The 24,690-nt window shown below is 44.1% G+C and overlaps 1 protein-coding gene across 1 annotated transcript in view; it reads left to right on the plus strand.

The window, feature by feature from the left end:
• The window catches only part of LOC146062973 (uncharacterized), a 98,498-nt gene extending 74,018 nt beyond the window's left edge, over nt 1–24,480 (plus strand). The window contains exons 9-13 of the mRNA XM_083174982.1: nt 1,253–2,083; nt 2,191–3,283; nt 3,446–4,508; nt 10,162–10,281; nt 20,811–24,480. Coding sequence (XP_083031108.1) covers nt 1,253–2,083; nt 2,191–3,283; nt 3,446–4,508; nt 10,162–10,281; nt 20,811–23,248 — 5,545 coding nt within the window. The 3' untranslated portion in view covers nt 23,249–24,480. The remainder of the gene's footprint in view (nt 1–1,252; nt 2,084–2,190; nt 3,284–3,445; nt 4,509–10,161; nt 10,282–20,810) is intronic.
• The last annotated feature ends 210 nt before the right edge of the window (nt 24,481–24,690 follow it).

Below are 24,690 nucleotides of genomic sequence, written 5' to 3' on the forward strand. Positions count from 1 at the left end.
TCACCCGGCGGGTAACCATGGCAACGGATGGATACATCCGTTGCAGAGACCGCACACCCACCCAGGGAGGACTTTAATTGGTTGCTTTTTGATGATTGTGCCTGACGATGTCAGACACCCCAGCCTCTCCAGAGGCATGCCACAATACTGATACTGGATTGGTCCACATGTCCCACCTGGGCCGTTTTTGGCGCCAAATGAATGAGTGCTCTGATTGGTCACTTAATCAGACATATGGTATTTAAACCTTTACAGTCTCTTAGGCAGGTTGGCCCTGAGGAAGCTTAACTGCGAAGCGCGCCGGCTAGCGGTGTGCAGGCAGCAGTGTCTTGCTGATAGATTTATTATTTTCTTTACCAATGCATTTTGATTGATGTTTAGCAGTGTTTAGACTTAATAGCCCTTGTTAGGGCTCATAGTCTACTTGTGCTCACACTAGTGGTACCCCTCATTGGGACTCTAGTATACAGGGGCATTGCTGCTGATTGGGCGCTATCTGATACAGCAATACCCCCACTACCCTCCGACCACACACGAATTTTGCGTGTACAGGTCTGTCTGTGATATTTTCAGACATTTAGGAGAGCTACAGTTTAGTGTTACAAATATTGCCTGTGATTAGCATAAACACAGCAACTGTGGTATTATTGAGCAAATATCTGGTGACATATTAGGGCTACTAGCCAAGCTATACCAAGTACCAGATATAAATTGGTCATATATTGGCCCTATACACTGCCATCTTTTGCTGATATAATCAAATCTGTACATTCCAGCTTTATCAGCAGGCACCTGCCAGCCACCCCATTTTTATGTGTGTTTACCCACCCCTGTCTGTTATATGGTTTTAAAGTATCGCAGCCTTTTATAAATGTAATAAATAAAAGTTATATTTTAGATTCATTTCATTAGGTGCACCTCACAAAAGGACATTCTTTTCTTCTTGTGTCATTAGTCCAATTACCTTGTCCTGAGGTAGCACACCCCTACTCCTATTCAAACCTTGATTATCTGTATAGAGGGGTCCTCCTTATTTTTCAGTCCTGTGCGATCACCCCAAACCCCCTCCCTTCCTGATCACATTTGTATAGTGAGCCTCCCTAACTCACTTTCTGGGCGATCAGCACGGATAGATGAACACGTGTTATCTCAATATTTATTGTAACTCTATTATTGTCACATACAACCTGACCTAGGGACTGTGTCGGCATAATACACCTGATTGAATCCCACACAATCTATTTTTCCACAGCACGATGTCTAATGCAGAAAATAGCAGAGAGAACGTGCCTGTGTTTAGTCTGAGCCAAGAACTATCCAATAGGCAGACAAACTTACAGAAATGTATGGAATCATTGTTAACAACAGACATCTCCCACATTAACACCTCGAAGGAGGACTGGCTTAATGACTTGTTCCAGTTGAAATCTGTACTTATTAAACAATCCAAAAATTTCTGGAACAAAATGACATCAGAGAGCTACCTGAAACAAAAAATAACACCTCGGGGTTTGAGACCACGTGTCTTCCCCTCTTTTGAGCTAGCGGATGAGACCCTTAAACTTGACTGGGAAAAAGCATTAACACACTGCTCCCTCCAATTGATTGAGATATTGGTCAGACATGACAAAATAATGTTGGACAGACATGCTACTGAAATTGCTAGACTAAGTGCGAAACTTAAGGACTTTGAAGGGCTAGAGAAATTTCAACACACTTACCATAAATTTAAAGTTGAGATTGAGGGCATGGAAAAAGAAACCATCAGTAGAAAAAAGAATAAATTACAAAGGGACATTGAGGATTTTAGGACCAACAAGGTCTATAGGTGGAATACCACACAAAACAAAAGAGCCCCCTCACATAATCCCCTCAATTACAGCACCTCCGACGTGGATTCGTCAGAGAGCGAGTCATCCGAACTGACCTCTAGAACTACACAGAGGAATTTTTTAGGGGTGAGTCCCAGAGACACCAGAGACCGTCTAGGCTGGGACACCCCAGGACAAGGAGGGGGAAGAAGAAGAAAAAGACCAATGAGAGAGTGGCGCGAGGACCACAGGGAATTTCAGAGATACAGGAAGTAACATCAGAACCTGATTCCCTCAAGATCATTAATCTTTCATCACATACCCTTACAGATATACAAACCAAAGTGTTACAGAAAGGGTTGTCTTTTTCGCCAACTAGCTCTTTTAATAGATTTGACACAGAAAAGGATCTTAATCTGTACGGACGCAAACTGTTGTTGAAAAAATTCTATTGCACTAGAACTCAGGCGCTAGACATTACTAGCCCACACCTGCTTAGTTCCCAGTCTAACCCCATGTCCCCACTCCCTAATAGCGAGGATGATCCTGTCGCCCCAAACAGCGAGGATGTGAATATGATCCGTATCCTCGAGGAGTTACAAATGGAGGGACAAGGTGATATAGAAGATCTGGAGGGAACTCTTTCAACACGTCCAAACCCGCCCCAATTGAAGAAAAAGTCCAAATTCTGCCCGCAATTTCATACTTGTCCAGTGGTCAAAACCTATATAGATCTAGTGAGTAAAGATCTGGACCAACTGGAAAATGATAAACATATTTATCACTTTGATAATAACATGCGTCCTGAAGAGAGGAGAGCTCTCAATGAAATCAAATGTTGGGATGACACAATTGTGAAACCATCCGATAAGGGGGGCAATATAGTTTTGTGGTCACGCACCCTCTACATTGCAGAGCTAAACAAACAACTCGGTGACACAACGTGTTACAAGAGACTCACCTTCAATCCTACACATGATTTTCTGTCCCTTTATTCTAACATGATCAAGGAAGCAGCACATATGGGTACCATCACTAAAACACAGGCTGATTTCCTCCAAGTCAAAGAGGTTAGAATCCCTACCCTCTACCTCCTCCCCAAAATACACAAAAATGCAAGCACACCACCTGGCCGTCCCATAGTGTCCGGCATTGGCAGTTTGACCGAGAGAGCGAGCCAGTTTGTGGATGCTCATCTCAGAGAACACGTACTAACACTGCCTTCGTACGTACGTGACACTATGGAGGTGCTCAACAAACTCCAAGATGTCGTTATTTCCAAAGATACGTGGATAATTACATGCGACGTTGAGAGTTTATATACGAGCATACACCATCTTCACGGCCTCGCAGCCGTTAAATACTTTTTAAGGATGGGGAAGGATAATGACTTTCAGGACCTCCTGATCAAACTACTCAGATTTGTCCTGACTAAGAACTACTTCGTCTGCAACGAACAATTCTACCTCCAGGTACGGGGGACTGCGATGGGGAGCACTTGTGCCCCCACGTATGCGAACCTGTACCTGGGGTGGTGGGAGAGGGAAGTTGTTTTCAGCGAAAGTAATGACCTCTATACTGATCACGTATTATTATGGGTCAGATATATAGATGACCTTCTGATTCTGTGGGAGGGAGAAAGAGATCTGTTTGTGGAATTCATCAGTATCCTTAACAATAATCATCTCAATTTAAATCTGACGTATGAGATGAGCAAACAAGGGGTCAACTATTTAGACCTACGCATCACTGTTGAAGACGATGGCTCACTTGTAACAGATCTTTTCCGCAAAGAAACATCAACCAATTCCCTACTACACAGCACCAGCTCTCACTTTCCGCCAGTAATCAAGGGACTCCCCAAGGGAGAATTCCTAAGAACGAAAAGGAATTGCTCTAAGGCTGAGACCTACAAAAAAAGAGCCGGCGAACTCAGTACCAGACTAACAGACAGAGGCTACAGTAAGAGAAGTGTGAAAAAGGCCTTTAAGGATACAAGGGATTACAAGAAAGAACAGCTTCTTGTTCCCAAATCATCTACCGACACCGATCCAGCCAATAACGCAGTACGTTTTATCGGCACATTCTGCCAGGAATGGCGACAGGTGCAAAACATCCTCAATAGACATATACACATTCTCAAAACTGATCCGGATCTAGCAGGCATTCTAGATGACAGAGTTCAACTCAGCTGGCGGAGAAGCCGAAACCTCCAGGATATTCTGGTTCAGAGCCATATGGAAAAGATCAAGAAACCCATACACCAGAGGGTAGGCTCATTCAAATGTGGGTCATGTAAAGCCTGTTCAACGATGATCACAAAACATGACTACACAGACAGATATGGACACACCAGTCAAATCAAACAGTACATCAATTGTAATACGGCAGGCGTGGTATACAACCTGGAGTGTCCATGTCATAAACAGTACATCGGCAAAACCATTAGACCATTAAAGAAGAGGATCCTCGAACATCTTGCAAGCATTAGAAATGCAGAAAGGGACAGACGGGCAATGAAGGTTCTCACCCCCATTGCCAGGCATTTCTACAAATACCACGGAGGCCAACCGACAGGTCTACGGGCCTATGGCATGCTGCAAGTTGACCTTGGTATCAGGAGAGGAGACCTGGACACCGAACTGCTGAAACGCGAAACTAAGATGATTTTCATGATGAATACAATGGTACCCAGAGGTCTCAATGAGGAAAATAGTTATTCCGCATTCTTATAAACACCAATACCCCTCCCTGTCAAAAGTCTTCCTCCTGATTCAATCAACATCACAAGAGATGTGTGACTTTTCTATAAGACACACACACGCATCAGCGGATTACTAGGGGTAATAGGTTACTTACCTCTTTTTGATATAGTCACACTCCGATCCTAATAATATCAACAGAGATGTTCGACCTTTATATTGGGCACATGCATGTAATAGCATGCCATCAGGGCTAACAATGTGCCCACCATATGTGAACCAATGTCCTCTAAGAATGTCAACTGTATGACAATTGATACACACCCTCCAAGAATGCCAACTGAAGGACAATAGTTATATGACACCTCACTAGTTTACATAGTAGCACCATGTTATGATTAAACAATTTTCTCTGATATTCAGGCTTCAGTTGACCCAAATTTACTACTGAAGGGGATCTTTCAAGTCTGGTACACATTAGCCAGATATAACCCAGACCATCATGACCATGGATCCAGACAAATCCAGAGGCTGTTGGCCCATCATTATGAAGTACACAACCATCCAATGTGTATATAAACGAAACAGGTTTAAACAACTTTAGGAGGACTATCCGCCTCATTACGAGATTTTACTACTGTATACTCAGCTCTATTTATTATCACCTCTTCAACCTAACATTAGCATACTTACCCAATTTTTCATACTTACCCAATTTTTCCTCACTCAATATTTTCAATATTATCCAGGGTTCCCTTCTTTTTAACCTTCATGTACTTCACCCATTTTTTCACTGCATTCCCCACACCCCAAATAGGGGACACTCTCTAAAGACCCTTCATACTTTAGTATTCACAAATTGCTATATCCTCATTGTAGGATTTATGTTTCCCTTACCTAATGTCCTGACACGGATGGGCACATTCTGACCCTCATGTCCATTATTAATTCATTCCACCTTATCTCCACTGTAGAACCCCCCCTTTTTTTCACCTTGTTTCACTCCTTGTTTATGTTTTAGAGTGTTTTTCAACTGTTCACTTATTTATTTTTGCAGTGGATATTTCCCTAATGCCATGACCAGGCTCACATAAAGCTTGCCCAATGGCATCACATCTTTAAATTGCGATACTGACAGTCCACACTTCACATGTCGACAGCTTTGAATAGGGGCACATACACATTCTTTCTCCTTATTTCATTCTATTGGAGTGGCAGATGTCATATGGGCCATTTCACCCATACATTCACCACTTCTCTTACTAGCTGATAGACCATTATATATTTTCCCATTTCTCATATTCAATGTAGAGCGGCTTGTCCCGGACCTCACTAACATTACACGCTTTATTTCAGCACCAAAACGCTATTGGTGTTATATACGTTACTTCGTACGGAACTGATACCCCCCCTCAGCTACTTAGGAATTTGTCACGCCATGTAACATGGCCATACCGGCTAGGATGGTGTCAAAGCATCAGGAGGACACCCAGCCAGCAATGTATGGGATCTGACGTGCAGGAGAACGGGTTTCCATGGCAACACAATGCGCATCATAACAGCGCAGAGACACTGGTGACGCGTGAACGTCATCGCGTCTCAGCAACAGAAGTGCGCCTCCGTCTGCCCGGCAGGTTGCCGTGGCAACGGACGTACACACTGGCTATGTGAGCCGGATGACTGAGCGCGACGGACACACGCGGGCTCCTATATGGGAGCTTCCCCCTTCACCCGGCGGGTAACCATGGCAACGGATGGATACATCCGTTGCAGAGACCGCACACCCACCCAGGGAGGACTTTAATTGGTTGCTTTTTGATGATTGTGCCTGACGATGTCAGACACCCCAGCCTCTCCAGAGGCATGCCACAATACTGATACTGGATTGGTCCACATGTCCCACCTGGGCCGTTTTTGGCGCCAAATGAATGAGTGCTCTGATTGGTCACTTAATCAGACATATGGTATTTAAACCTTTACAGTCTCTTAGGCAGGTTGGCCCTGAGGAAGCTTAACTGCGAAGCGCGCCGGCTAGCGGTGTGCAGGCAGCAGTGTCTTGCTGATAGATTTATTATTTTCTTTACCAATGCATTTTGATTGATGTTTAGCAGTGTTTAGACTTAATAGCCCTTGTTAGGGCTCATAGTCTACTTGTGCTCACACTAGTGGTACCCCTCATTGGGACTCTAGTATACAGGGGCATTGCTGCTGATTGGGCGCTATCTGATACAGCAATACCCCCACTACCCTCCGACCACACACGAATTTTGCGTGTACAGGTCTGTCTGTGATATTTTCAGACATTTAGGAGAGCTACAGTTTAGTGTTACAAATATTGCCTGTGATTAGCATAAACACAGCAACTGTGGTATTATTGAGCAAATATCTGGTGACATATTAGGGCTACTAGCCAAGCTATACCAAGTACCAGATATAAATTGGTCATATATTGGCCCTATACACTGCCATCTTTTGCTGATATAATCAAATCTGTACATTCCAGCTTTATCAGCAGGCACCTGCCAGCCACCCCATTTTTATGTGTGTTTACCCACCCCTGTCTGTTATATGGTTTTAAAGTATCGCAGCCTTTTATAAATGTAATAAATAAAAGTTATATTTTAGATTCATTTCATTAGGTGCACCTCACAAAAGGACATTCTTTTCTTCTTGTGTCATTAGTCCAATTACCTTGTCCTGAGGTAGCACACCCCTACTCCTATTCAAACCTTGATTATCTGTATAGAGGGGTCCTCCTTATTTTTCAGTCCTGTGCGATCACCCCAAACCCCCTCCCTTCCTGTATGTATCGTCTGGTCTGGGGCTCACTGGGTAATAAATAATTAAATACTGCCTGCCTAATAAATAATTAAATACTGCCGTATATCTCTACCTTTGTGGTCTGGGGCTCACTGGCTATACTGCCGTATGTACCGTCTGGTCTGGGGCTCACTGGCTAATAAATAATTAAATACTGCCGTATATCTCTACCTTTGTGGTCTGGGGCTCACTGGCTATACTGCCGTATGTACCGTCTGGTCTGGGGCTCACTGGCTAATAAATAATTAAATACTGCCTGCCTAATAAATAATTAAATACTGCCGTATATGTCCTGTATCAGTCCTGGGGTGCCCGCATGTGTGCCGTATAATTCCAGGGGTGCCCCATGTGTCCCATATCAGACCAGGGGAGCTGCCCTTTTTTTAATGAAAATAAAATGAAGGTGTTTTTTTTTTTTTTTACTGCAAGGGCTGTTAAATGCGCTGTAGTCCAGGGGTGAGCCAAGAGTGCTGTATAATTCATGGGGTGTTGCTAAGTAAGGTGTGCTGCTCTTTTTTATAATTAAAAGAATACACATTTTTATTTTTACTGCAGGAATTTGTCTGCTGTATAATTCCATGCCTGCCGCCATGTGTGCCGTAACAGTCCAGGGGTGCCACCATCTGTGCTGTATAATTCCATGTGTGCTGTTTCAGGTCAGGGGTGCCACCATCTGTGCCGTATAATTCCTGGGGTAAGCCAAGTCTACCGTATAATTCATGGGGTGCTGCCAAGTGTGCTGTATTAGTCCAGGGGTGATGCTAAGCGTGCCATATCAGTCCAGGGGTGATGCTAGGTGTGCCGTATCAGACTAGAGGGGATGCTAAGTGTGCCATATCAGTCCAGGGGTGATGCTAAATGTGCCGTATCAGTCCAGGGGTGATGCTACCTGTGCCATATCAGTCCAGGGGTGATGCTAGGTGTGCCGTATCAGACTAGAGGGGATGCTAAGTGTGCCATATCAGTCCAGGGGTGATGCTAAATGGGCCGTATCAGTCCAGGGGTGATGCTACCTGTGCCATATCAGTCCAGGGGTGATGCTAGGTGTGCCGTATCAGACTAGGGGGGGTGCTTAGTGTGCCATATCAGTCCAGGGGTGATGCTAAATGTGCCGTATCAGTCCAGGGGTGATGCTACCTGTGCCATATCAGTCCAGGGGTGATGCTAGGTGTGCCGTATCAGACTAGGGGGGGTGCTAAGTGTGCCATATCAGTCCAGGGGTGATGCTAAATGTGCCGTATCAGTCCAGGGGTGATGCTACCTGTGCCATATCAGTCCAGGGGTAATTCTAGGTGTGCAGTATCAGCCTAGAGGGGATGCTAAGTGTGCCATATCAGTCTAGTGTTTGTACCGCACACTTGTGTGGCTTATCATAGTTATCCAGCTACCTCGGTGCAACCTTTTGCCCTAAAAACAATATTGTAAGGTGTGAGCTGTTCAGAATAGACTGCAAATGAGTGGAAATGAATGTTATTGAGGTTAATATAGCGTAGGAGCAAAAAAAAAAAAATTCTGCGATTTTAGCCGTTTTTATGCTTTTTTAACAAAAAAATCAGAACCCAAAACCCAAGAAATCCAAACACAAAACACTTAGGAGGTGTTTTGGCAAAACCCATTAGAACCCAAAACCTCAAGGTAATCAGAACCCAAAACCCAAAACCCGAAAAGTGGCCGGTGCACATCTCTAATAATTATGAACTGGGGCAACTCAATAATGTGATGCAGAGATAGCTAACACTGTCCCTGCGATCCCTATCACTGCTACTGAAGGGCAGTGGGGCTGTGTGAATCAGCACCATCTTAAGATGGCATTGGTTCTTGCAAACAGAATTAAAAAACACATTCAGTTTTCAGAGTGCTGAATACTAGGCGGCCTCAATGAACCCATTATAATGAATGGATTTGTTATAAAAACTACCATTTCTGCCTGTGTAACAGTCCCATACATTTGATAAACGGGTGTGGATGGGTTGGTCAACCATAAGATGGTTGACAGTCATTAGGTCGACACTATTGGGTCGTCATTCTGGAAGGGGTCTATGTCGACATGGGTCAAGGTCGACATGGGTCTAGGCCGACAAGGGACAAGGTCGACACATGCGTTAGGTCAACATGGGTTAGGTGGACAGTCAAAAGGTCGACATGGACACAGTTTTAGGTGCACCACATCCCCTAGCATCGCTCGCTGTGCTTGCAATGCTTCGGGCATGGTTCCTCACCATGCTCGGCACACTATTTTATTCTCCCACCATGCCCTAGTGGATGGTAGGGCATGAAATACAGCCTGTTGGCTCATGTCGGCTTTGAAAACATAAAAAAAAAACATGTAGACCTTTTGACTGTCAACCTAACCCATGTCGATCCAATGCATATGTCGACCTAGACCCCTGTCAACCTTGTCCCTTGTCAACCTAGACCCCTGTTGACTTTGACCCATGATAACCTAGACCCCTGTCAACCTTCCAGTATGTCAACCCAATGGTGTCGACCTAATGACTGTAGACCATCTTATGGTCGACCCATCAACCGTATCGCTGATGAACAAGCCCCTTTCACACCGCTTCCCACTTTCTATTGCAGGCAAGCAGCAGCTGGTCCAGGCGGATGAAGGAAGGGGTGTTTTTTGTCATTAGGCACATTGGGGGCAGATGTATTCAGCCTGTTAAAGTGATAAAGTGGTGTAAAGTGGAAGGTGATATTGCCTACCTGTCATTTTTTAAAGACAGCTGATTGGCTAGTGCATTATCACCTTCCACTTTATCACTACTACAGTATATCACTTTATCAGCCTTAATACATCTGCTTCACTGTGTCATTTGTGTTCACAGAACAACATAATGGGAAAAGGTCCATAATGAAGCCAACTTCATATCTGGGCAGTCATCGTACAGCTGGACCAATTGGAGGGGGTCCTCTTCTGTTGTTCCTGGGTACTCAGAAACATCCAGGTATGCACCACCAGAATTAATAAAGGGGGTCATTCTGGTTGGCTCGCAGCTTAACGAGCGCAAGAGAGGCCATCCCGCCAAATACCTGCCGGCCCTTGCCTCTGATTTCCCACGTTAACATGCGAGGAGATATGTAACGAAGACACATCCCCTCGCATGTCCCCGCTGCAGGATAAATCATTTGATGGTCGCCGAACATCAAATGATTTCTCCTAGCTATGCAAGTCCGTGGGAAGACGGGAACACACAGCATTTTCAAGGGGACATCCATTAACACTGGGCATTCCCATGGGTAATCCCCATCCCCCCGCTGTCCGCCCAATGTATGTGAATGGCTCAGCGAATATGCAAGTCACTGAAGTCATTCGCAAAGGAGGCCAGCACATGTGCATTACAGACCATGCGCATTAGAAAATCGCGAAACATCAGAACGAGCCTAATTCGCCCCATTCAGAGCCAACCAGAATGACCCCCAAAGTTGGCTGTTTTAGGAGGTTTAGGGTAAAGTAGCTTAAGAGAAACTAAGTCACATCCAAGAATAGGTCTCCAATGCATTTATTCACAGCTCTCAGTAATAATGTCTGGAGATAGGTGGACGACTACTACGAAGTTCACAATCATTAAGCAAACTATATTACGTAATCAAAGAGAGTTAATATAATAGCAGTGATAGCTGTTCACAATCATTATATGGACTGTATGTAGTTGTAATGTCCACAGAATGTCAGAAATCATCATGGCAACATGACGAACTCTAACATGGTCAATGCCTGGAAAATATAGAAATGACAGCATTGGTTCTATGTCAGAGCAGTATGTAATCCAACTAACATTTGGTAAAATACAAATGGTACAGGTATCAGATTCAGATGTTTTAATATATCCAGTAACTGTATAAGTACAATTATAATCAGGGGCGGGCTGGGGTGGGGGGCAGGGTGCCATGTGCCCCCCAGGCCGCTTTATAAAGTACTGCAGCGGGCCACCTGGTGGCCCAGCGTATTGTCCACCTCCTCCTCCTGTTGATGGCACCGGCCACGGCTTTCAGAACATGGCCGCGTCTCCAGTAACATGGCTGCCAGCCTCCAGCACTGAGGACTTGTCCAGGCCCCTAACTAAAGGAAGTTCCTCTTCAAGTGGCTGTCACTCACTGGGAGTGATGACGCCGCCCACCCATGCGTCTGACGTGGGGTGAGGAGCTGGCGAGTGGAGGACGGGGGTTGAGGTGGCTGCGGCATGGGAAAGGGCAGAGAAGTCTAACTCTCTCTGCACGTTACATCACCCCCACCTGCAGTGCAAATGGTTTTGTCCATTAGAGAGTGATTGTGCCTTTGTGAGTGAACCAGAATAACCCCCTATGTTTTATACCTTTCATGCATGTTTTTATTTAAATGTTCCATAATACTGTACTCTCAGTAGTTCACCAATAACAAAATGATTTATTTTAACCATATATATGTACAAAATCTAGACAATGCAGAACCAACACCAAGGATCGCAACTAGACAGTCTAAAGAACTATCGGTACTTGTTTCCTAGCACGGCCACACCGATGTAGATCGGGTCGGTCGCATTGCATCGATCGCATCGCATGCGACCAAAACGCATGCGATGCGATCGACGCGATGGTCCCGATTTTTACATTGATTGAAATGTGAATAGGGTCCCTGTAAAAGTCTCCCCAGACCCCAATTTTAACCCCCTCAACGGCACCCCTTAATTGACGCCAATCAGAAGCGTGGCGAGCGTAGCGAGCCCGCGAGGGGTGGCGTTACGCGTCCTCCGACCTTTTCATACCCATACTATCCATGTCGGCGTGGAGTTGAGAATATAAAGTGTGGCGAGCGCGAAGCGTGGCGAGCGCAGCACGCCCCGCGAGGGGACGCGTATAACTTCACAGGTGGATAGTAGGGGTATGAAAAGGTTGGAGGACGCGTACCGCTGCCCCACGCGGGCTCGCTACGCTCGCCACACTTCGGGTTGGCGTCAATCGTGGGGTGACGTTCACAATGGGGGGGGGGGCATATACAATGAGAAATTGGCCCATTTCCCACTGTTAGCTATGTAAAAAGTGCTTAATCGCGCCCATCGCATCTTGTGCCATTATAATGGCACAAGACCGACGCGATGAACGCGATTACAATGTTAAAAATATTTTAACATTGAACCTTATTGGAAAATCGGGTGCATCGCGTCGGTCGCGTTGCGTGCCATGTTAATGCACCCGACTGACATGATGGACCCGATTTTGCCTTTGCCGGCAAAATGGACCTGATTTCAAAGGAAATCGGGTCCATCGGGGGTAATCGTGTACCTTAAGTTAAGGATTAAGTTAAGGTACACGATTACCCCCGATTGTGGCCGTGCTAGGAAACAAGTACCGAACTATCACATTAATATAAGCCCTTATTCTGATTCATTCACTCCCCTGCGTGTTTGCGCATGGGAGCGATGTTTTGCGACTGCGCATGCACATAGTCCGTTATGCGCATGTACAGCCGCTGTGTGCGAGCGGCCACAGCATATAGATTATTCGCTGGCACGCGCACATATCAGTGCAGCCGGGGGTTGTTGGTTTGCGGGACGGGGTATTCCCTCATGGGAACGCTGGGCATACTCATGGTAATTCCCTAATGACGCGGGTACTAGGGGCAGGCATTTGAAGTCAGCGGATGTCCGATGCCCGCCCGCTTCCCATACAGGAACTAAAGAGTTGTCTTTCATTTGCGAGCGCTTGAAAAATCATTCACTGGTACACGACCATCAAATGATTTTGCGCCCGCACACATGGCTGTGAATGGATGAGTATGCTAATCATCCAGTCACATACCTGCGGGTAATAGTGCCGTGAGGGGGGGGGGGGGGCGGGGGCAACTGGTGGACTCGCAAGTCTGCAAAATTCGCACACTTGCATGTCATCAAGAATAACCCCCACAGAGTAGACTTGGACACAAAAAGGACAATTTTATCTGTCACTGGGAGCTTCACTACATGCAGATCTTATTGTAGTTGTGGGATGTCCATATGTGTGATGTTATAAAATGGTGGTCATTTAGGTTGGTGGTCATTCAGATTGGTGGTCATTCAGGTTGGTGGTCATTCAGGTTGGTGGTCATTCAGGCGGTCATTCAGGTTGGTGGTCATTCAGGTTGACTTGAAAGTTGAGCAATTTGCAGCTTTTTGAGTCAATTAAATGCTGCCCGCACGAACGCCCATCCGCCACACACACCTCAAATGTCCCTGCATGCATGTGAATTTCTAGAGTGCTCGCAGATCTACAACACTCTCAGGTGCCTTAGATCTGTGGGCTCCGTGTACGGGAAGAGGGCGGGCAGTTGACATCCACTGACGTTAGCTGCCCGCCCCCCCCCCCCGCACCCACGTCAGGGGTTAATTTACACCGGCATATATAGGCCTTCCAACACCCCGTGCTCCTTTTGGGTTTAGTTAGGTGAGGAGAGAGTGAGGTGTCTTGGAGCTGCAGAGGTGTTTGGCGTTTTGGAGGTTTTTTTGGTGATTTCTAAGAGTGGTATTGTGTTTGAGAGTTGTCTTGTGTATTTGTATTGTACAGTTTAGAGTTTGTCTTATTTTCTATCTTTGTCATTTTTTTCTGTCTGCTGTCCTTGTTTGTGTGTGCTTGTGGGGTGCGTGGTTTGTATGGGGGAAGGTGAGGAGTGTGTTATTTATTTGTTAGTATTTATTTTTCTGTTAAGTGTTACATTTGTCAGAGGTTAGTCAGGTTGAGTAGGGTGAGTTGCAAGTGAGGAGCCATCGGAGAGTGGGGAGGAGAGTGCTGTGGCCCCTCACTCATGTTCTCAGCACCAGTCTGTTCCTGGCACTTCTAAAATAGGGCGTAATATGAAATTTACGTTCCCTGAAAACATGGCTCTGGTCACTGAGCTCATGCACCACCACTTGGAGCTATTTGGCACACATGCCATAAAGGTCAAAGAGATTCTACAATATCAAATGCCCGGTTAAGAACAAGATGGCCAGGAGGCTACGTCTGCCCGGCACTCTGGTGGTCACCCTACCTATGTCACCACTTATGTTGAATATGAGGCGTCACTGATGATATTTATCCTGCATGAAGCGGTGTCGCCCAATGGAGTGGTGGATTCCGATGCTTCCAGGCCAGGTAAAAATTGTAATATTATAATGCAAGGTGTTTTGTTATTTACATGATGTGCATGAAAGTGTACAGATTTTACATGTTATGCTGAACTGATGATAGATAATGTATGTTGGTTTTGTAGTTTGGGTTATAAGTGTTTGTTTGTAATATATTTGGCTTTGGTTGCTGGTAGTTGTTTGTGTGTGTTGTTTCTGGCAGTGGCATAACTAGAACTTTGTGGGCCCCATAGCAACATTTTTTAAAGGGCCCCTGTTACACTCATTAACTCACAAAAGTAGCTCCAGCTACAATGTATGAGGACACACCCGTATACTGCCTCTCACATACAGATGGAGCCGCTCTCACCATTTTCGCCAGTCGCTGGTATCTGGCGGCTTGCGCTGGTATCTGGCGGCTTGCACACTGGCGAAGGTGGACGCACAAGCTTCTCACATGCTCACACATCCATTACCAAGAATGGGGCTTGCGAGTGCCTCTGACGTGTGCGTGCCACATTTGTCGCTATGGGAGCCGCTCAGATGAAAGCGACTCCATCTGTACATACTGTACATATAAATATACACTGTTGCCACCATTCATACATACATACTTACATACATACATACATGCACTGACGTGCCCATTCATACGAATAGGGAAGGGAGAAAGTTATAGTGGGATAGGGATGGAATAGGATACAATGTTTACTTCCAGAATATCAACATTCAGAAATTGTCAACATTATGGGCGTTATTCAATGAGCCTGATTCGCCATGTTTTTATGGCAAATTTTTGACAAAAACGGTGAATCACCCTATTCAATGAGCAGATGGCGAATACATTTCAAGGTTTTTTTCGCCATGATTTACCGAGTAGCAATCGCTATCTTTTTATTTTAACTGATATATTTTATTCAATTTAACATTTAATATACAGTTTACACGCTATCTTTTTATGGTGAAGTGGAATGTGAACTTTTAAAATAAAGTGTTTTGTTTTTTACATTTGGTGTCAAAAAATCAGGAATTTTATTCTGAGGAGGGGCATGCTATTTTTATTCATGTGCTGTAAACACATGAATATATATTTAATTTAAAAAAATATATATATATTTTTTTTTTACACAGCAGCCAGCAGGGGGCGCCGGAGCCGAGCCGCTCATTAGATATTCATATATTCACTGCACCCGATCGTTATCGGGTGTAGTAAATATACCCGGTCCCCTGCTGGCACCCCCGGGGGGCAGCCTGTGCTGCCTGGCACCCGGGGAGCCCACCTCCCCCCCACATACGCTCTGGGGCAGGCAGAGAGACTTCCATCTCCCTGCCTGCCACCGTCCTAAGGCTCCCTGCGGCATCGCCGCAGGAGCACAAATTCGCCAGTCAGGGGCAGTGAGCCCCTGACTCGTTGAATACCGGAGCCGTCGAGGCTCCGGAATGTGGCGGGCAGTGGTGAATGTGCAGCGAATCCTAAACAGGATTCGCTGCACGTCGCTGGTATTCACATTGAATACCGCCCTATGTCCATGTTGAACATGTAGACAACCTCAATGTTGACATTCTTCCATATCAACATTATGGTCAGTGGCAGCTCCTACCTCAGTGCAGGAGGGGGGCTGCCGCTGGCCATGATGCCCCACCCCCCACTGCTGCTGCTGGGCCCCTTTGCTCCCACCCTTGCTACTGCACGTGCGCTGGATCCCAGCTTCTATAGGCTGCTTTGACAGCAGCCCATAGAAGCTAAATCACAGACCTGGCACCTGTATACTGCAGATGACCAACACATGCGCGGTATCGGCCTCAGTACTGCACATACAAGACATGAAAATGTGTTTATGAAGGATTAGCTGACTAGGAGAAACAGGGCAATGGACTAACTTCAGACTTGATTGCAGGACATATTTGTGCACAAAATGGGCAAAACCATGATGCACTGCAGGTGGGGCAAATTATAAGATGTGCAGGGAGATTTGGATGAGGTGTTCAAACTGAAATCCAAATTGTAGTGTAAAAATAAAGCAGCCAATGTTTACTCGGCACAAAAACAACCTAACTCCCACAAATCTAACTCTTTCTATACATGTTACATCTACCCCACCTGCAGTGCACATAGTTTTGCGAATTTTAAGAACAAATTTGTTTTCCGAACAAGTGTGAATTAGGCCCAATATATATTTGTACAGTGATCATCTTCACAGTACCACATTACCAGAACGACAAGAAGGGAACTGCAGAACTGCTATGTAGAACTTACACACCCATAGGTTCTCATGACGTGTCAAAAAAAGGTTATGAAATGTTACCAGTAAAATATGGTGAAAATAAAATACCCTGTGGTCCATGACAATGTAGTTTGCTTTTGGTAATATGTGGAGCAAACATAATTTGAGTATTTATCAGCAGATATAACTATGTAGGGATAGATTATCTGGGAAGACAGAACATTATCTATGTGTCACAGACGTTCTGGTCCTTACAGGGTGATATACAGAAGTTATGTGAAGGCTGTGAGGCTGTGGAAGCAGTGCTTCATTTGCAGCACTGACAGAACGCTGGGTATTGTTTTCAGCAGAACAGAACAACCTCTGCAGTGACTACAGGTAAGGTACACATCAGTTGCTTATAATTGTCTAACTCGCTTCTATATTCATATTAGGCAGTTCTAGATGGAAATATGCTCAAAACTGTTGATTTCTAAATTGTTGAATTTGTAACTAATAATAATAATAATAATAATAATAATAATAATAATAATAATAATAACATTTGTTATATAATGCAGCATATTTTGGTGTGTTTCATAATTGTAACAACAGGTATACAATAAAAGTGGGTAATAACAGATAGACATGGGGTAAGAGGACCCTGCTCGCAAGGTTATATGGGGTTATTTTGGTTCGCTCCTTCTGACAAATTCCTTCTTAGATGGACAAAACCATGCAGGGGGGCAGATGTAAAATGTGCAGAGAGAATTAGATTTGGGTGAGTTATTTTGTTTCTGTGCAGGGAAAATACTAACTGCTTTTTTTCTACACTGCAATATAGATCTCAATTTGAAGTAAACCCCACCCAAATCTAACTCTCTCTGCACAAGTAACATCTGCCCCACCTGCAGTGCACATGGTTTTGTCCATCTAAGAAGAATTTTGTCTGAAGGAGAGAACCAAAATAACCCCCATAGTCTTTAGGGAAATTGACAGAACTCATTCACATAATGGTTCTGTCAGAGTGCAAAGGTTCCTAACGAGCTATATTATATAGTCACCCAGCAATGTTGTCCTGGGCTCAGAGCAGAAAAGTGCCACACAAAGAAAAGATTTTAGTGTATAGAACAGGGCATGCAACATGAATAGTGTCCTAAATTGTAGGCTTCAATAAAAGCCCAAGCACTTTTTTGGAAACATACCATATTTTTCAGACCATAAGATGCACTTTTTCTCCCAAAAATAGTGGGGGGAAAAGTGTGTGCGTCTTATAGAGCGAATATGTGGGTTAACCTAGCGCCGAGACTGCTCTCTGCTGCCCGGCGTCTCAGAGCCAAGCAGCAGAGCCTGGCATCATGTTACTCCACCCCCCCCACCTCCTCCTCCTTACATACCTAACACCACAGTCATGCTCGGTGTGCAGCACACATTTCATGCTGTGACAGTAGTAGCGGCCCAAGAGAGCGGGAACATCGTGATGGAGGCAGGGAGAGCGGGAGACAGCCGTTAAGGGGGCGGGAGATCCCGGAGAGCGCCGGCAGGGGTTGAGGTGTGCTGGGGTAGAGCTGCTTATTTGGGCAGGAGACCCTTTTAGTACATCCCTCCATTGGAAGACGGTGAGTCGCTGCCACAGGCGGAGCCAGTGACCAGTGCCTAGAGGGGGAGCTGAGTGTTAGCCGGGAGGGAACAAGATAGCTGGTCGGCGGTGGGCAGTGCTAGAAGCTGGTCCCAGGAGATGTCCGTCTCTGAGTTCCTGCCCGGTTGGGACTGTGGAGGGGGGCTGCAGGTCCTCCTGGCCTGTGTACTGGTGTATGAGGACACACCCGTATACTGCCTCTCACATACAGATGGAGCCGCTCTCACCATTTTCGACAGTCGCTGGTATCTGGCGGCTTGCACGCCGGTGAAGGTGAACACACAAGCTTCTCACATGCTTGCACATCCATTGCCAAGAATGGGGCTTGCGAGTGCCTCTGACGTGTGCGTGCCACATTCGCCGCTATGGGAGTCTCTCAGATGAAAGCGACTCCATCTGTACATACTGTACATATAAATATACACTGGTGCCACCATACATACATACTTACATGCAGTGATGTGCCAATTCATACAAATAGGGAAGGGAGAAAGTTTTAGAGGGATAAGGATGGAATAGGATACAAATGTTTACCTCCAGAATGTCAACATTCAGAAATTGTCAACATTGTGTCCATGTTGAACATGTAGACAACCTCAATGTTGACATTCTTCCATATCAACATTATGGTCAGCGGTAGCTCCTACCTCAGTGCAGGAGGGGGGGCTGCAGCTGGCCATGATGCCCCACCCCCCACTGCTGCTGCTGGTCCCCTCTGCTGCCATCCTTGCTATTTGACATGTGATTCCCCCGCTCCCTCCCACCCACCTCCTCCTTACATACCTAACACCACAGTCATGCTCGGTGTGCAGCAAACATTTCATGCTGTGAAAGTAGTAGCGGCCCAAGAGAGCGAGGACACCGTGATGGAGGCAGGGAGAGCGGGAGACAGTCGTTAGGCTGTGGGAGAACCCGGAGAGCGCCGGCAGGGGTTGAGGTGTGCTGGGGTAGAGCTGCTTATTTGGGCAAGAGACCCTTTTAGTACATCCCTCTATTGGGAGACGGTGAGACGCTGCCACAGGCGGAGCCATAGCTGATCGGCGGTGGGCGGTGCTAGAAGCTGGTCCCCGAAGATGTCCATCTCTGAGTTCCTGCCCAGTTGGGACTGTGGAGTTTGGCGACAGGTCCTCTTGGCCTGTGTAATTGCGGCGGTGGTGGGCTGGCTGTGCCGCCTGGCGGAGAGGAGACTCTGGAAGCAACCTTCCCCGGAGCTGCTTCCCTGGCACTCACGGCCCAGCTGGGGGATGCTGCTAGATAAGAAGTGCTGCAATAACCTCCCTTTGTCTGTATGCGCATCAGCTATAATACCCCTATAACAAACAGCTACAACACTTGTGCTTCTGACAAGGGAGACCAAGCTTGTGTGGTGTTTGACAGTGATCCTGTCACCACACTCATGCTAACAAAAATTCCCTGCACGGTAGTGGTATGCTGTCTCTATAATATCGATTCTGTCCCTGTGCGTTCTAGGCAAAAAAAGTTATATGAATTATGTAATAAAATTTAAATGACATCTTATTAATATTCTTCATCCATGTACAGTATTTCTGCTGTCTAGTACTCTAGGGGAGAGTACAGGATGACAGGATGGAAGGAAAAGTGGTATAGGAGAGGAGTTTATTAAATATTTTATTATATTATTTGGTTCAGAATAATTTTTTCCGGTTTTCCTCCTCTAAAAACTAGGTGCGTCTTATGGAGCGAAAAATACGCTAATTTGAACAATTGCAACCAGTAGAAAGTAGTAACTTCACCTTCAGGCTCCATTTTGAAGTACCAAAAAGTAGTAGCTGGCAGTGGTGTCAGAAAAGGGGGGAGGGTGCAATTCCTCCCAAATATTTATTTATTAACAGTTTCTTATATAGCGCATACATATTCCGCAGCACTTTACAGAGTATCAGTTCCTACCCCAGTGGAGCTTACAATCAATTTATTTATTTACAGTTTCTTATAAGGCGCAGCAGATTCCGTTGCGCTTTACAATAGTAGACAGTGATAAAACAAACTGGGTAACAACAGACAGACTTGGAGGTAGGAGGGGCCTGCTGCAATCTATAGGAGCGAAAAATATGGTGATTTGAACAATTGCAACCAGTAGAAAGTAATAACTTCACCTTCAGGCTCCATTTTGAAGTATCAAAAAGTAGTAGTTGGTAGTTGTGTCAGAAAAGGGGGGAGGGTGCAAGGGGGAAAATCTATATTCCCTACCACATGTACACAAACACACAGACCTATCTATCTAACCAATCTAACTTGTAACTACTTACTTGAGTAAGTCATATCTATAGGATTCCCTTAGTGGCCAATAATGTATCCAGTTTTGGGCAATCTGAGCCCGCACATATATAATGACACACAATATTGGAGCTATACTGTACATCAGAATGTGACAGATCTTTCAGTCACATCTTGCTGGATTGCAGGAGTTAATGGAGTAAATACTGAAAAAAAAACATACATGCTAATTGCAAAGAGATTGAGGACATTATTTTTTTTTTCAGTGACGTCTTTCATAAAAGCTGCTGTATGATAATATAATATACAAATACATTTTTTGAAACTTTTTTTGTTTTTAGACATGATGCATATCTTGTTGCTCCTTCTACTTGGATTTGACACTGGAGAATGCAGCTCTACAGCACTTTGTACAAATGAATATGAATGCCCCAAGGACTACCAAGAAGTCTTCTCAGAGGAGACCATCACTGACATCCCCAAATCCATAAAGCCAAATACCACTGAAATCTTCATTGTGCAAACAGGTATTTCTTCCATCAAGAAAGATGCATTCAAACGTATGACTAATCTGCAGAAGATATTTTTTATTAATAATAAAATCACATTCATTGAAGTTGGTGCTTTTGATCATTTGCAAAATCTTTCTGAACTTGAGATATCTGGCAACACTGAATTAAAGAAGCTAACGGCTGGAATTTTCTCCAATCTCAGTAACCTGAAAACACTTGTTCTTAAAAATAATGATATAAGCACTGTGGAGGCAGGCATTTTTGACAGTCTTGTGAACTTACAAAAACTTTTCTTAAATTCCAATCAATTGGCTTCTCTTCCTCCAGATATTTTTAAATCACTTGAAAATCTCGAAATGTTGCATCTAGCAAAAAATAAATTGTCCATTTTAGCGGAGGACATATTTAGTAAACTGACCAAACTAAATGTCCTCCGCATCTACGATAATGAGCTTAGTGAGCTACCAGAAGGTTTAGTGGACAGCAATTTGGAACTGACTGAATTCAGCTTCTCTCAGAACAAGATAAAGTTGTGGCCCAAAAAATTTCTGTCTAAATCAAAAAGCCTGGAAAAATTGTTCTTTGAAACAAACCTGATTGAAGATCTTCCAGATAAAATGCTCTTTGGTCTAAATAACATCACACTGCTCAAGCTCAAAGGAAATAGACTCCGCACGTTTCCAGGCCAAATAACTGATGGTATTTTAATTAAAGACCTTGATTTGAGCGATAATAATTTAAGAACTATCCCCGCTGGTGCATTTAATAATTTTAATTATTTAGAAAAGTTGACTATTTCTTCTAATCAAATAAAAAGCTTAACAAAAGAAACATTCTCTGGTGTTGGTAAACTAGCAGAGCTTAGTCTAGAAAATAACATTCTTAGTAGTCTGCCAGATGATGTGTTCTCGTACCTTGGAAAATTAAAGAGACTTAAACTCACAAAAAACCAATTCACCAACTTCCCTGTTGATTTGATTAAATCAATTCAGAGTGTATATTTAAAAGAGAATCCTTGGAACTGTGATTGCAATTTGAAAGATCTTTACAACTGGATAACCAAAAAAAAGATTAAAGATTGGGATAAACTATTGTGTAAAACACCTACTCATCATAGTGGAAAACCCATAACCTCCTTAAATGTGGATGAATTAATTTGTTTAACAACTCCAATGATTACAACACAAACCACAAATTTACCAACTTCCACTGCAGCAGTCATCACAATGCATCCAACTACCAAGCAGCACACAACTCAACAGGTTACTACACAACCTTTCACAACTATAAAATCAACAGTTAAACTCACAACCATTCTGCCAACTACAACTCGAGAAACTACAAGTCAACCAACTACAACTATTATCCCAACCATCAAAACTACAACAATGAAGCATACAACTTTAGATTTAACAACTTTGATGCTTTCACCCCTTCAAAAAACAACTGCACAAAGTACAACTACCATGGCAACCACAGAAATGACAAACTCACAGCCTTCGACACCAAAAACAACAATACTGCAAGAAACTACTTTACAAACAACAACTCACACTACTACTGAACCTACAACTCTACAAATGACAACTACAGCCATAGAAACAACAAATGCTGCTCAAAGCACAACAATTATCTTAACTACACCTCACGAAACAACATGCAAAGAGTCCACTGCAACCTCAATGACTACTGAACATACTAGTGAGAGTACAACACTAACCAAAAGTACAATTATGCTGAGGTCCACACCAAATGTTCCTACAAGTACAATCGCAAGTACTACCACTTCATTTAAGCAGACTACTTTATCTACTACCTTGGAGGCAACAACAGAGATGTTCTCTACTAAACCAACATCTACATATACTTCAGAAAATAAGGAAACCAGCCAGTTACCCAAGACTACAACAGTGTCACCTACCATAGAGATTACTTCACCACAAGCCACTCATTCAGCTGAAACAACAGTGTTTGTTATGAAATTAAGTGCTCCGAGTACGGTCTCCTTAGCACCAACTACTCTGGTAATCAATATGACATTACTTCCATCACTGAGATTCCAATCTAGAGCTAGTGACTTTTTTCTTGGATTACACCACTGCCAGTTTTTATTTATCTCCTATGTAACTCTACTGTGCATTGAAATCTGTTCTACAGTCTTTCTAATAACATTTTCTTACACACTACACAAATCCATACGTAGTGTAAAGGTACCAATACATCCTGTAAGGCTTGTATATATGTATAAGAAAAAAGATAAGAATTAAGTGCACTCACACTTTTTCCAAATATAGTCTTAAGGTGCCCATACACTAGTAAGATTTATCTTCAGATCTGGCTGGTTGGAACAAAAACATGTTTATGGATGAGTGACAGTGTCAGTATTCCAGCATGTCCAAGCAAATGGTCAACTGTCATTTGCTCTCATCCATAACCATGTTTTTGTTCCAACCAGCCAGATCTGAGGATAAATCTGAGTGTGTATGGCCACCTTTAGTGATTTAGTGGTGGTTTTAGCTATGGGCTGTGGTGAAGCCATATGCAGTCCGTGCAACTGCACTGGCTTCACTGTGACTGGCAGTTACTTCTTATTGGAAGTCCGACCTGCCAGTCACCCAAGGCAGTCCCATTGGGAGGTGTTCCCTCCCTCTGGGACTGCCTCTTTGGCTCACATGGGCTGCAGCCAAAGCAGCCCATAGAACCAGAGGCATGCTCACTACCTACTGCGCATGTACCTGTCACAGTGCCTGTCATATTGTACAGGCGCTTGGGACCGCAATTTTAGTTGCCATGGTGCCTCTCATCGTTGTGCAGGCACCGGGAATGCTGTGGCAGCTGCGGGGGGGCTCGAGCAGCAGCCCCCCTCCTACCATAAGGTAGAAGCTGCCACTGCTCAGTGACCAATGTTAAGTGTGCAACATGTACATAAAATCAAACCCAGGGACAGTGCAGGGTCAGTCAAATGACAGATCTTAAGAATACTATATTATATATACAGTATATTTAAATACAGTATGTACAGTGTGTATATATATATATATATATACTGAAATAATGTGTTACTATTACCATCTGTAATCAATCTGATATCATAAGCAAGAATTTTGTTGGTGCCCCCTTGCAGATACTACCACCACCAAACTCAAGGGTACATTTACCCCATTTACATGGGAGTTCTATTGAAGATGGGATGTTACCCATTAAGACCAATCAGATACTATCTATTATCTTCTTGAAGGTGCTAATTAAATAAGTAGAATCTGAACATCCCATCTTCAATAGAACCCCCATTTTAGTAGATTTATCACTTAGTGTATATACACACAGATGTATTAATGAAAAAATAAAAACAAATTAAAACATATAAGTACATCAATGTTTTGTGCTTTGTATTTTTTTTATTTTGCACATAAAAATATGTTTTATTGTTTTTTTATGCATGGGGTTGACCTGATAGCATGTCGCACTTTAATAATGTGTATGTGTGCGCATGTGCATGGGGGGGGGGGTGGGCATTTAAGCTATTCACCTTCTAGGGAAACTTCTAGAATTCGAGGAGGGGGGTAGGGCATTTGTACAGTCCCAAAGCAATAGATGAAATTACAGCATCTCGGAGAAAGCCACTAATAGAAGGTATCTAAAAGGTTGCTTGTAATCACAATAGAAATGGAAACCAGGCGTGGCTGAAATATTAATACTAGCAAAATAA

This window comes from Crinia signifera, chromosome 3, assembly GCF_055691185.1.
Source record: "Crinia signifera chromosome 3, ASM5569118v1, whole genome shotgun sequence".
In the NCBI taxonomy this organism is placed as follows: Eukaryota; Metazoa; Chordata; class Amphibia; order Anura; family Myobatrachidae; genus Crinia; species Crinia signifera.